The 14,412-nt window shown below is 39.5% G+C and overlaps 1 protein-coding gene across 2 annotated transcripts in view; it reads left to right on the forward strand.

Annotated features, from left to right (window-relative positions):
• The first annotated feature begins 69 nt into the window (after positions 1 to 69).
• The window catches only part of MAP2K7 (mitogen-activated protein kinase kinase 7), a 48,334-nt gene continuing 33,991 nt past the window's right edge, over positions 70 to 14,412 (forward strand). Inside the window, exons 1-2 of one of the 2 annotated variants that reach the window (XM_054976188.1) lie at positions 70 to 208; positions 11,455 to 11,502. In XM_054976188.1, the coding sequence (XP_054832163.1) occupies positions 85 to 208; positions 11,455 to 11,502 (172 nt within the window). In that variant the 5' untranslated portion in view covers positions 70 to 84. The remainder of the gene's footprint in view (positions 209 to 11,454; positions 11,503 to 14,412) is intronic. The other variant, XM_054976189.1, reaches the window with a different exon arrangement.

Here is a 14,412-nt window from a genome sequence, read left to right on the forward strand (position 1 = left end):
GCCTGGTCGGTTCATGTGGCGCCTGCGCATTCTGGTGTTTGTGTATTCTGGCTGCGCGGCGGCGTCAGCGGCTCCGGGGGGAAGATGGCGGCGTCCTCGCTGGAGCAGAAACTATCCCGATTGGAGGCCAAGCTGAAACAGGAGAACAGGGAGGCCCGGCGACGCATCGACCTCAACTTGGAGATCAGTCCTGCCCGGGCGCGGCCTAGTAAGGGGGGATTTGAAGGGGGATTCAAGGGGGAAGTGCCCCTCCGCTTGGATGACAGTGGCCTGTCTGGGAAAGCGCCCTGGGACCCGCGGGGTTGGGGGAGGGGAGATACGTGGAAGGGGCTGAGAGGGTGGGGAGTCAAGCATTTCTAGAAAGGTGGGGGCTGCGGTGGAGAGTGGGATTGCTTGTTTAGGAAGGGCTCCGGAGAAGGGAAGACTGGAGACTGTGCACTGGTGCGAGGAGAGCCCACAAGAGGTAAAGGCCAGTGAAGAATAAGAGGTTGGAGCAAGGGGGAGTCTGTAGGAGACAGAGAAGGGACGGGATGAGCCGGAAATCGGTACTAGTGTTATAGGATGATTGAGGTTTTTACGAGGCGCTTTGAAGATTGCGTGTTGAGGGAATGGGGTTCACTAGGGGACGCAGACAGAAGGTAATGGGAATCTTGAAAACTTGGGCGTTAGTGTGTATGAATTATCCTAAAAGCTGTGTGTTGGAGTTACAAAGTGATGGCATTCTTGGACCCTGCTTCTCATTTTAAAATTCTTCAGGTTTGTGAGATGAAGGGATTATCTGGCTCAAAATTGCTATTTGTTTGGGCATGGAATAAATATGGGCCATCAAGCACCTGTACTGAAGAGATGGTGGATTTTGATCTGTTCTAGCACCATATCAGTCAAGTTATAGCTCTTGTCATTGTGGAAGTGGAAGGTGTGCCATTTTGGGCAAATCGTGAATATTCTTGATTAAATCCATGGAAATTTCTTGAAATGCACCTTCAGATCAGAGTCAGTGTGTTTTGTTGTAGAAAGCTCATAGTATATTTTATAGATAAGGAGGTTCTCAATATCTCTGGGAGCAATGAGCTAGTTTCTAACCTAAATACAAGGAAGTTCCATTGAGTGCATATTAGGTAGTGTTTTCCGAACTTTTCACTTAGAATACCATTTTTTGTTCCGCTATTAAAATTGCTGGCTCTCCAAAGAGAAATTATTTCCTTGACCTGTTGTCCAGCCAATGGGCAGACATACATACGCCTTCCATCTACAGGATAATCTAGCTAACACTGCCTCCTGACATTCTGTTCTTCCTTTTGCTTATTGCTTTCTGGGATTTCCTTGCACCTGTTAGCTATAGCACAGGCCATGTAAGGTAATCCTGGTTGTTCTTCTGTCCTTTCTTGGGATGATGTCACTGCCCGTTAGCAAAGAGATGGAGGATCAGTGATACACAAAAGTCTCTGATCCACTAGGGATAGGGTGGTGCATGCATTTTTCAAGTTACTTCTCAGCCCTGTGCTCCAGTACAGAGTTTGAAAGAGTTTGTGGTATAAGTGATTTTCCTGATTGCTTTCAGAAGAGAAACTATAAACAGTGGATCTAATATGAAATTGCTAGACTGGCAATTAAATAAAAACCGAATCTAAAATTAACATACCTTTTTGACAAACCGATAATCTTTCATGCTGGTTGTATTGTAGCGTAGTGTACTGGTAGTAATTCTGTGGTTATGCTAAGTCTCAGATTATGGTAATTGGCATATATTCACAACCCAAAGTTCTGATATGCATGCTGGACCCCATGGACAAGAGCTGCCCTATTTACTTTGGTGTTAAGGAAAACTATTTATTTGTATTTGTTTTTTGACATGAATGAGCAGACCCTGTTTGCTTAGTGCTTCTATGTTGCTGGGTTGTATCCAGATGGATCTATGACATTGCCAAAGAGGGAGAAGTTTCCTTTTTAAAATCAGCTGAAAGAAAGCAAGAAGGCATACAGCTCATCCATTCCTTACTATTTTTAAAGTAACAATTGAGACATGACATCTGAGGTGTGGGTGGCATTTCAATGTGGCTTGAACCTGCACTCCTTCAGTAACGTGACAGTAAGAACCGTATAGACAAATGGGATGATATGATTGCTTCTTATGCCAATAGAATGGCAAAAGCTGCATCAACTTCTGCCCTCCCGGCTCTTCTGTACGCACATTACCATGTGACATGGGACCAGACTATGCAGAAGCAGTTTTCATGCTGTAAAGCTAATGTCTGGGTTGATAACTTGTGGAGAACAAAGCAAATATCTTTCAATTCTGAATTGGGTTTCAAATAAGCACAGGCCAAAGGTGGGAGGCAGAGATTTAAGTTTTTTTATTACCTCCTCAAAGTAGTGGGTTTTATATAGGTTAATGTAGTATATTGAGGATGCACCTTGGGTTGGATTGTGTTTTTGGTAACCTTGTTTTGAATTATGGGTATGGAAGCCAGATTTAGAAATTGTAGTGTAGATTCTGCCATGAAAGAATCAAAGTAAAAACTAGGAGCATGCTACCAGTGATGTTTTATGTTTTTTATTGAATTGTTCTGTGGTGGTCTTGGACTACCACAGGTACAAAGTTAGAAGGGAATATGCTCTTGAAACAGCCAGTGTCCTGAACTGTTTGGATTAAGGGAATACTTTATATTGTTTATCTTTAGAACCTTTTTCTAATTTGGAATCCTGTGTGCTTATTGCTCATTGACAGAAGGAAATGATGTATGTAATTGCCTTCAAGAACTTAGTTTTATGATTTATTTATTTACTGTATTTATAGTCCACCTTATCTGAGACTCTGAGTGGATTACGCAGTGTAAATTGAAAACTGTCCGTATGAAAAGATACCTGATAAGCACAGTATAGGTTGATATAGTCAATATGAGGGGACATTGCATGGAGCTAGGAGGCCCATGAATGTTACTTCCATTCTACAGTCACTCCATTGGCTACCTATGAGTTATCAAGCCCAATTCAAGGTATTGGCTATCATCTATAAAGCTCTTCAAGTCCTTGGTCCGTCATGTCTATATGACTACCCTGTATTCCACCATGGCAGCTTCGCTCATCTGAACTGGGCCTTCTACAGTTGCCACCTTGCACATGGGCAAAATCCACAGCTGCCCATACACATGCATTCTCTGTGCACATCTGGTCTACCTGAGGAGATTAGGAAAGCTCCCACTCTCCTGGCCTTCCACAAATGATGCAAAACTGAATTATTCAAGAGGGCTATTTACTAAGATAGGAGGGCTGTACTGTAATGAAGTAGTTTCAAAGAGATCCATCAGTAAAGGAATAGGGAGCCCATTAGTAAAGTGATTAAGAAGGACCATAGACTCTACTGCTATTGCTGTAAATATTGAGGGACCATAGCTTCACTACTATTGTTGTAAGTATGACTGTAGTGGGTAGTTCCTATGTTTAATATGTCAATTATAGGATTGCTTATGCTCTGTTTCAGTATTTCTTCAGCTTTTCATTGGATTTCTGTTGGTTTTTAAATCTTTGCAAATTTGCATGAATATACCAGTATATATTTATTGTAATGTCTTTGATATTGTCTGTACTGACTCGCACTGTGTAATCCACTTTGAATCTCGGTGAGAAAGGTGGACCATATATAACATAAATACAGATTACCAAAATCCAAATCAGCATAGCATATTAGACATAGTGCAGAGTGTGGATATAATTAAGAAAAATGCTATCACAGCAGTAGAAAATAATAAAACAACAGTGGGGTAATATATGCAGCAAAGAAACAATATATCTTGTACACCGTGGTATAATCCACAGTCCCTTTCTCTTTGTAAAGGGTTTTTCCTGAACTATTATGTTATATGCCCTTTATAGAAAAGCTCTCCTGAACAAGCCCATTTTGCATAGTTTGCAGAATGACAGGGGTGCAGGAGCCTCCCAGACTATCTCAGGCATACTATTCTGCAAGGTGGGAGCCACAACAATGAAAGCAGGTGTACGAGTGGTTGTTGATCTTGTCTGTTTGTAGGGTGGCACCTGCAAAAGGCCCTGATTACATGAATGCTGCTGTCATGGCAGAACATGGGTGTGGGGGGAATCCTCTTGAGCTTGGGGTCCTTCAGATGCTTAGAGGATGAATATATTGAGTAAAGGAAGAAGTCGTATTGAACTTGTTTGATCATTTGGTTGATATAATTGTTGAAAACTTGAAAAAATGGTTTCCTACTTTTTGCATAATACGTGCAAACTTCATAATGCTTGTGTTGTTAATCAGATTTACTCACTGTTTGTAATTATGCTAGTCAGATAAGCTGTTGTATTGCTTGTTTTGTTGTGAAAATTTCAAAATAAAAAAAAATAGGGGGAAAAGGCTGAACAAAGGAGGAGAAGGAGTCCTGCAGGGATGAGGGTCTAATGCCATGCAGGGCTTTATACATGATAGGCATCGCTTTAAATTGAACACAGCAGGTGGTGGGCAACCAAGTTGTGGCATTCCGTACCAGCTAGAGGCTTCAGGTTGACTTCAGTGGCGGAACCCATGTAGAGTGAATTACAATAGTCTAATCTCTGTTACCATAACATGGATCCAGGTAGCTAGATTGGTGGAATCAAGGTTGGGGGCCGTCTTCCAGACGTGATAAAGTTGGAAGAAAGCATATTTGCAACTGTATCCACTTGTTTCTCCAACGGTAGTGCTGGGGCCAGTATAACTCCTTGCCTCTTAAGCAAGTTAGCAAGGGTCAGCTGTCAGTGGTGGAAAACACAATGTCCTTCAAGGCTTCAGCTTTCCCAACTAGCATTACTTCCATTTTATCAGAATTTTAATTTGTTTTGTTTTATCCATTTAACAACAGTGATCAGGCAGTAGTTCAAGACCTCTACTGCATTGCCAGGAGATTTGGACAGAGAGAGAGAGCTGGGTGTCATCAGTATATTTCTGACACCTAATTCCAAAGTTATTTATGATTTCTGCTAAGGGTTTTACATAAAGGCGACAGGAAGCAACAGAATCATATTTCTTCTCTTAATGCCCAAATTTGTGTATTCCTTTTGATACAAAGGTTTTTTTAGACAAAAATGTGTATTACTGTGTTATGGCTGAACAAATGCTAAAATATGTATAATGAAATACAAATCAGCTCACCATGGTATGGCTCCTGTCACCTCTGGAAATATGTCTCAGCTCTGTGTCTCCTGCCTTCTCTTCTACTTTCCGGCACCTTTCTGCACCAACCTTGCTAACCCAGGCATATCAGAACAGGTGCATCATGTGTTGAACAGGAGCATTTCTGCAAATGGTTTAGAATCTGGCTTTGTGAGCTGAAAACCACCTCTGGCTATCCCACATGAGTGTATTTGTATATTAGGGTAGCTGGTGTTAGTGTCTCTCTAGGATTCTCCATATGCGAAGGAAGGGTGGAGGAGTGAGGTGCATGAGTGTGGCAGCAAGCCAGATTTGTGCACATCCCAGCCTTGTGTGATGCCAGAATATTACTGTTGTTGTTATTGTTTATATATAGTCAACTTTTCTCACTGAGATCCAAGGTGGATTACAATACTGCAAGTGAATACAATATAATAAATAGCTAGGACATTCACAGAGCAAAATACGACATGATCAACAGGACATTCAATGAAAACAGATACAATAGGGTATGGTAGCCGCAAAAATGAAAAACTAGCAGAAAGCAGAACACACAGATGAAACCATTCTGAATTTAAGTGTAATTAACATGACATCTTTAGCAATGTTGAACTACCTAGTAGAAAAGTATCTACATCATCAGACAGTCCCCAGTAGGCCTAGTCGGTAGTCTCTGTCCCTTACCTAGGGGTATCTCTGAACTATTACTTATGACACAGCCTTATAATCTGGGTAAAAAACCCTCCTGCATAATTCACTCCTACATCGTTTGTGGAAAGCCAGGAGAGTGGGAGCTTTCCTGACCTCAGGCAGGCCATTCCACAAGGTGGAGGCTACCACAGAGAAAGAGTGTGCATGGCCAGTTGTTGATTTAGCCCAACAGCAGGGTGGTATCTGTAGAAGGCTCTGTTCAGATGAGCAAAGTTGCCAAGGCAGAACACAGGGAGAAAGGTAATTTCACAGATGTGAGGAACCTAAGCCATGAAGGACTTTGATAGTCATGACCCTGAATGGTGGATTGGTCTTGACTATACAGCGTTTGATAAAAAGAACACCTCATTGCATCCCAAACTTGAAGCTTTCACATCATGTTTGTGTTGAGAGGTTCTGTTCCTTTCCAGCATCAGAAAGTTGATACTATTACTTAAGGAGTCCATGTCTTCATACTTAGTTTCTATGTATTTAGTTTATTTAAAATATTTATTAGCTGCCTTTCCTCCAAAGGTACTCAAGGCAGTTTACACAAGGCAGCTTACAATGAAAATTTAAAAAACAGATAAAATAATGGTGAGAAGTTACCATTGCATGGTAAATGATAGTTTCTGGAAGAAGAAAAGAAATCCAGTCACAGAGTAGACATTTGCTTGACCTAAGTGGATGCTGTAAAATTAGCATATGAAATATGTTACTGTCTCTATTTTTCTGGTATCTTTCTGCAATTGTCGCTCAGTACTAGGAGCATATCTTGCAGAAGCAAATTTACATGATAAAATGTTGTGTTTTGGAAATTGTTTTATTAAAATTAACAGCTTATACAGATCTGCTAACAAAGCAGAACAATTAATATTAATATCAATGTTATCATAACAGTAGAAGTTACTAAATGTCTTTTAAAAATGAATGGTAAGTAAAATTTAGACATATTCATTCATCTTTGATTTTTATCACACACGACAGTTTTCATGTGTATTGTACTTTCCGGTCAAAATTAGACATCCTCAGAATAACAGTATGAGATTACTTTGATTTTAGATGTTCTGAAATTTGGTTCCAGTAAAGCAGCTGGCCAGTGGCACCCCGGAGTGAATCCATGTATAAGGAGAATAAACACCTTCATTTTGTGGGGTGGAGGGGAGGTTACAGACTGTTGTCAAGATGTGGCAGTTTGGCACGCTGATTAAGAGGATATGAAGGCCTGAATAATAATTTTAAAACCCTCCCCTCCCCCAAGGATTCAGATTTCTAATGGACAAATTGGACATTTGGAGGCGCACTGAAAAAAACTCACATGAAATTTGTTCTCTTCTAGAAAGAGTGAAATGCTTTTAAGATCAGTTTTTACTCAGAATGTGTAATATGAATATTTTCATGTAAAACAATCAACATTAAATAATTTCTGCATCTACAGTAACAAGGCCCATACAGCATTTTGAAGGATGTGTTCATTGTTTAGATGTGACTAATTAATTATGATACATTTGTTACCATGTCTACATAGTTCAGTGTTTCCAGTCTTCAAAGGTTTAAACTGCAGTCCAAATATTCTTCTAGTCCTGCTGTGACTGCACGAGCAGTCCAAGTAATACGCTTCCTTTTGTTTACTACATTGTTTGTACTTTCTATTTTTAACTTTTTTCATACTAAGATACATGTGCTAAGGTAGTTTAGGGTGCACCAGCTTTTAACTTTTTGTAATATTGGGTATATTCACAATTTTGCTTGTAAGCAAACTAATTCTGTTAGTATTTTAAATGTCACAGGTTTGCTAAATACTTCATTTTTATATCTCAAGTTATAAATGATGCATTTTATATTGTTAAAGCAATAAAATAAGTTTCAGGTTTAAGAAGAAAGTAATTATTGCATCTCAACTTTCCCCCCAATTTTATTTATTTATTTACTTTATAGTCTTCTTTTCTTGTTTGGCTTAGAACTAGATAGTGAAAACAATGCAACAAGAACACTATATAGCAGTGTAACAAATAACATACAGACAATGCAATAAAAGCTGGGTCACTAAATTAGAGAATGTACTGGAAAACCGTATAATATGATAAACCAGAATTGCACATTTGGAAAGTGATGCAACAAAAACATCTGTATAATTATAAATAGCTACAGTCTTGTTCAGGTTGCAGAGATGCCCTTCTGAGTAATTCTGTTTTGCATGTCCTGTAATATGATCAAAGGATGGGCGCTTTCTGTCCCTCTCAGGCAAGCTGTTGCACCAAGTGAGAGGTACAACAGGGAGTCTCTCTTTCATAGCTTTAAAATTTCTGGAAATTTTACATTTCTAAGAGTTGTTTGGTAAGTAAACAGGAAATTTTACTATTGGTGAGCTCAGTTAGTTTATGGAATTGTTTTCTACCAAAGTAGATATTCCCCTGTTCATTGGGGCAGAAGTCCTTTCTGTCAGGGTCCATCTGCAAGAAACAATGTAAGGGAGATGTTCTCATTCTCCTTAACCATGTCCACATGTCTGGTCGCATGAACAGGGCTGATTTGCAGTTGCTTTAGTCTGCTGTTCAGATTGCTTATAAAATTATATCAGTTGGATAGTTAAAATCTCCACCTGCTTTGTCAGTTGGCCAACATTACACAGTAAATCAAGGCAAAGAACTCACATTCTGTTTCAGTTCATGCATTCTGTCAATGTAGAAGTAGCGGTCCTACAAAATAAAGATACAGAATAGGTAATGGCAGCGCATCAAAAGACCACGCATATTTAAAAAACTAGATTGCCAAACAGAAGATACTAGTTTTATAAGTCCCTTGAATCTGTTTAATTTCAAGGGCAAAAGGAAGGATTTTTATTTTCCTGTATCCACAACATTGTCTCTCACCACCTTCCTACTTACAGCACCTAGTGCCTCTTTTTTGATGCTGTATAAAGTAGGCAGGTTACATGAGCAGGGCAGGTTACTCTAAGCAGGTTCTGTGAATTGATGATAGATGCAGCTCAACAAAGATTATCAGAGTACCACATGGGATTGAGACTGTAAGAAGCGAAGATTCAAAGAATTCCATACTAAGACTGGTCAGTATTAGTCAATTCCCCAGTCAGGATTTTCTTCCTTTCATAGAGGCCATTTGCACAGTAGGAAATAGAGTAAGTTCTCTTGCCCTTCTGTTGACTTTTTAGCGTTCCCATGGCCTGCAGGAGGCTTTTGTTTTTGATGTGTATCTGGTCAGAGACATTCAGGACCTGGTGGAAAAGAATGTGTATTGTACATCTTTACCCTTCACCTTAAATGGATGCTCGTGTACTAGGCAAATATGTTAAAGAAACTAGTAATTAATTGATAGATCTCTTCTGGAAGCAGCATTATTCTATTCTGGGTCTCCTAGCTTTTTGGAAGCATGCCAAGAATTATTGCCATGCTTTACTACATGTGTTTTGTTTATTGCCTCATTGTTTTAAGATTCTTAACTATTGTAGTACTAGGTTCTGATCCTAGGGGCAGTTTCATGGTAGCTTCCTGCACCAAAATCAGTTAAAACTACTTTCAAATCTGTTATGACAGAAGTTCCGGTTTGATGGCAGAAAATAACCAGAAATAACTTTAAAAAATAGAGAGTATTTCATCCTTTCCAGATAGCTAAGGGAAGAGGAATAACAAGAGATGTGAAAGATGTGTTAAAATGGTAGCTTGAGAAAGAGAGCTTAGAAAATTATTGTTGCTGGATTTACTGTTGGCCATGCTAATCAAATTAAGATACAGCAAGTTTAAAGGGGTGTTTTCCTCTCTGCTCCTCATGCATTGTAGCTTTTAAGTCACAAAACTGAAGTGGTAGTCAGTAGGAATGAATTACTAAAAGAAGCAGGGAAGAGAAATTTGAACATTACCAATATACTTGATCTTGCCAAAAGAAAGCAGTTATCTTCCAGAAAATGGCTGTTTCCTGAGCTAAGGCATTGCACAGAAGATAACTTGAGACATCGTGCCCCTCCATTGTTGACTTTTAACTTATGCAGTTCTGAATTGCATACCAAGTGCTGTTTTTGCTGTATTACAGAGTGCAATGTTTTGGGGGCTCAGTAATCTTGCTGGTTTTGTATAGGATTTGCTCCATATGCTGAGTTTGGAAGACAGCTATAAAAGCTTGGACTAGGCATGTAAATTAAAAATGGTCAGAATGTGCAGGCTCCATACATTCCCTGTGTATGTGGTCAAGTGAGTATATATGATTCTTTTACGCACAGTGTGGAAGCAAAGTAATAGGGGCCTCTCTGTACCGTGTTAGTAAGTATAGACTAAACTAGTGTTACTGCAAGGCAAGTAAAGGGTGCTCAAGATTCCTACTGCAGAAGCCTACTTTGACCCAGCCAGTAGCATTGCAAAGCCTCTCTTCACGAGACGCCTGTCCACCTTCACATCCCTCTGCCTTTTTTCTCTCTCCCCAGCATAACACACAGCAGCTCAGGCTAAAGAATGAGATTACCAAAGCACCCAAAGGAGTACCAGCTGGCTATGGAGGAAGGGGGGGTACCCCCCCACACTGTGGCCAGCTTGCGCATTTCTTGTGTGGCTACCATGGTGGTGGTTTGACTTTTTTGTCTGGCCAGCATGCTTTCCTCCTGGAAGCTGCCTGGGTGCTGGGATGAGAATGCAAAGGCTGCAAAGGACAGCTGAAGAGGACAGCTCCTTCAATTCCATCCCTGGCACAAGACTCACACCTCCGAGCATCACCATTTACCAGTCTCCAGTTTCTGAGGCAGTGGCTGTTTCATGCTCACTTTGCTGAAACCAAGGAAAGCACTGTGTTAGGGCATGATGCTCAGAAGAGCCACAGGTGGCATGTTAGAGTTGCATATAGCTCCTGAACTGCTGAGTGGGTATCTCTAGTCTGAGCAGTCTTCCAGGGAGATTCTGGTTAGGCATATTCAATCTAGGATAGAGTTTTGGAATGGAGCATAAATTCTGTGGCCTTCCTGTTAGACAAGATTATCTTAATGGCTTGTTTTGACTATGAACTTCATGTTGGGAGACTGTAAAGCAAAATCAGGATAGGAAATATCACTAATGGATTTCCTGAACACTGAGCTGAAATGTTTACTCAGTGTGTAGTATTGGTATGTATAAAGTTGAGTTTAAAATTTGAAATATGTATTTGTTACTTTGCAATCTTTGCAAGTTTTACTTTGCAATTCTTGCAGTTTTGATGTTGACTCCTAAAAATGAGTTGGCCATGACTATGATCATGCCCCTTGATTGTGAAGTAGTGAACTAGGGTGTTGGTGAAATGCTAGTGAATTGGCACTGCCTTATGAAAAGATGAGAGGACATCAGTAGGAATGTTGCTGTACAACAGAGTGGAGATCTACAGAGCGTAATGGAACAGGGTCCATAGAATTTGCATGGAGAAGAAGGACGCAGCTTCATATTGGAAGCTGTAAGGACATAATTGTGAAACTGATCCTTCACTGTTTGATGCATCTCATTTTCACCTTGTCTGTCCCCTTTGTTGGTTTCTCGCCACTTCCACTCCTTACCCTGGAATTGATTTGAATATGATTTATTTTCATTTTGATGACTTGATTGCTTCTGTTGTGATTTATCGTGTTTTTTTTCTTCCTTTTCCCAATCCAGTTATTGTGATCACTCTAAGCCCTGCTCCCGCTCCATCCCAACGTGCAGGTACCAGAACTTTTTATCATCGCAGCTTGGATTTCTTGCATCATTTACTTAATGCTTTCTTCAACTGCATAGAACTGCCACTTGTCTGCTCTCCTCCAAGTGTGTGTCTGACCTTGCTTCTTTTCCCACTTTGATATTCTCCTTTATTACTGATCTAGTCTAACTCACCAAGGCTGGCTAGGCAATGCAGAATGTAAGGCCTTGCATGAGAACATATTCTGATTGTCCACAGCTGCAGTAGTTGCTTAGCACCTTTCTTTCCTGATAATGTCAAAGCATTTTATGAAGACTGGTAACCCTGAAATGATCAAGCTTCTGTAGCACGTTGAATAGCTGCACCCTCCTCCCACTCTATGCATACATCTCTTGTAGAATGTGGAAGAAATTTATATTGTATGTTATTTTAGATGCTTTTGAGTGGAAAGGCAATTTAGAAATATCAAACTGCATGTAGCAAAATTAATATCTCACAGGTGAAGATTAATTGCCTCTGGAATAGATCCCAGCAGTAAACAGTTGGGGCTGTTGAATGTCTTTTTTTTAGGGCAGGAGGACAAGAACATCATCTTAGTTAATGGTAACTTACAGAAATTTTTGTTATTCTCCTTTGAATTAGTCAGAACTCAAATTACTGTAGGGTTTCTGATAGGGAGAGTTGACATAGACAGTCCTAAAATTAATGAAGTCTTTAGCACCTGATAGAATCTCAGCAAGCAACAAATAGGTATGTATTTGGTACTTTTGTATACTTGTCTTTTTCAAAAGAACTCAGTTCAGTATCCATAAGATTTTTTGGCAGACTCCTGCCTAGGTATTACCTGGTTCAAAACCTTTTTAGTTTCAGAGATGGAACTAAATGAGACACTTTCAGATCATATTCTGGACATACGTCACTCAGGACTTTTATTGTATACATTTCTAAGTAGTCATAAGCTGGTTGTGGTGCAAATGACTACATTTATCCATTTCTCACATTAAGGAAATCCTCAACAGATAATACAATTGTTTGGAAATCCTGGAAGGTATCTGCAGCTCTGTAATTAAAGATTTTAAAAGATGTTTTATTAGATTTTGCACATGCATGTAATACAACTTAATTGCTGTATAACGGTTTTATAGTTTACAAGTTAAGATGATGTTTTAACTTTATTTTATAATTGAACTTTTAATAAACAATTACTAAGAGACCCACAGTGCAGATATTGTGTCATACTCACCCTTGAATTGTGGGTTCCTGTAGCAGAATTGAAAACTGGTTCCTGTTCTCCTAGTAGTGTCTCTTGTGTGGTGCTAGAATTTTCTCTCCCTGGTATAGGGAACTCTCCCTGATCTGTTTACTGTTAGATTGATTCTGTGTTCTTAACTATGTTGCACTATTCGTGTCTCTCACGGAGACTCCTGAATTAAGCAGGTAATGTGCAAACCAGCACTTAAAGATCATATACCACAGTATGTTAGGAAAGGGGTCGCACTGTCGATTTTAGGTGCTACCCTGGCTTATTGAATGTTCTCTTTGGCTGTTGTAAATGAGCTTCTTAAACTTCTGCCCTGGATTACTGTAACCGTGAGTTATAACATAGCAGCCATGTTTGGGTTTCTTAAACCCTTATCTTCAAGACTAGGAAATGCAGAGAGAACAGCTTGCCATTTTGTGTAGTCATTGGAATTGGTTTAATTAGTTTATCTTCCAGTAATTTCCAGATTATCTTCCAGTAATTTCCAGGCCTTTCACTAGCCATTTTACCAAAGCTTACTAGTTCTATGTCACTAGTTCTTTGCAGATGTCATCCAGCAGAATTTTCTTACCCCTCTATTGTAAAAACAGTTATTACACTAGCACTTTTTTCTTTAAGCAGCTAGCAGATTGATTGTATGGCTGTTAGATTTGAATATATAGTTGCTTCTGACTTTCCAGACTTATTGCATCTATCTGAAAGACAGAAAACTAAAGGCTGACCAAGCCTCATGAAGGTACCAGAGCATCTCGTGGGTGAGATTATTCTGTTAATTTGAGGGTGTATGTCATAAAGTCCTTTCTCTGTTCCACTGCCCTTTTTCCACATGGGTAAAAGTCATATGTTTTAATTCTTATGCTCTTTATGGCTTATTTTAATTGTAGTTAATTTCTCTTGGTTTTGAGTGAATGAATGGGGAGATTTTAGTGTTCACTTTAAAAAATATTTATAGTTGTGTGGTTAGAGAGAAACGTTCAAAAGTGTTTCTTTATTGTGAGGTTTAAAGCTGAATAATAATACTACATCCTGTTAAGTTGGGTGGAAAAGCCTTGGATGATACTGAAATTGGCAGTTGCATATGTAAAATACACTATTCTAGTCTCAAAAAGAAAAAAAAGCATGCTGGCATTCTTTGCCTCCTAAAAATCAATTTAAAATCTTCCATGGAGGACACTATGGTTAGTCCTGGTCTAAAACCTTCCCTTTCATTGAAATCTGGTTATTCTCTAGCTTTCCCTTGGTAAGACCATTGAGTCTCTTTAAGATTACAATGGGTTACTGCCCATTTTCCATGTGGGTAAAAGTCATGCAAGAGGAGATGCAGGAGAGTGATTCTTTTAAGTAATGCACTTCTGTGCCTCTTAAGATGAATGTATTCAAGGAGACATGATGGCTTGCAGCATGAATTCCAGAGCAATTCAGATATTTCACAGAATGGAAAATAAGTCCTTTTGAGAATAAAAACATTGCAGTTTCTCCTGTTTTATCAGACTACTTTGTATTACAAAACTCACTTTTTAATCAGTAGTTTTAAAAATTCCCAGAACTGGAAAGGGAATCTAGGGGTATCTTGGTCTGATCCTTACTAATGTCATGACAGACTTGGAACTAGGAGTGTGCAGGGCCAGGTCACTTCGGGCCAGGTCACTTCGGGGGAAATTCAGGAATACCATAA

Source organism: Eublepharis macularius, chromosome 4, assembly GCF_028583425.1.
Source record: "Eublepharis macularius isolate TG4126 chromosome 4, MPM_Emac_v1.0, whole genome shotgun sequence".
Classification (NCBI taxonomy): Eukaryota; Metazoa; Chordata; class Lepidosauria; order Squamata; family Eublepharidae; genus Eublepharis; species Eublepharis macularius.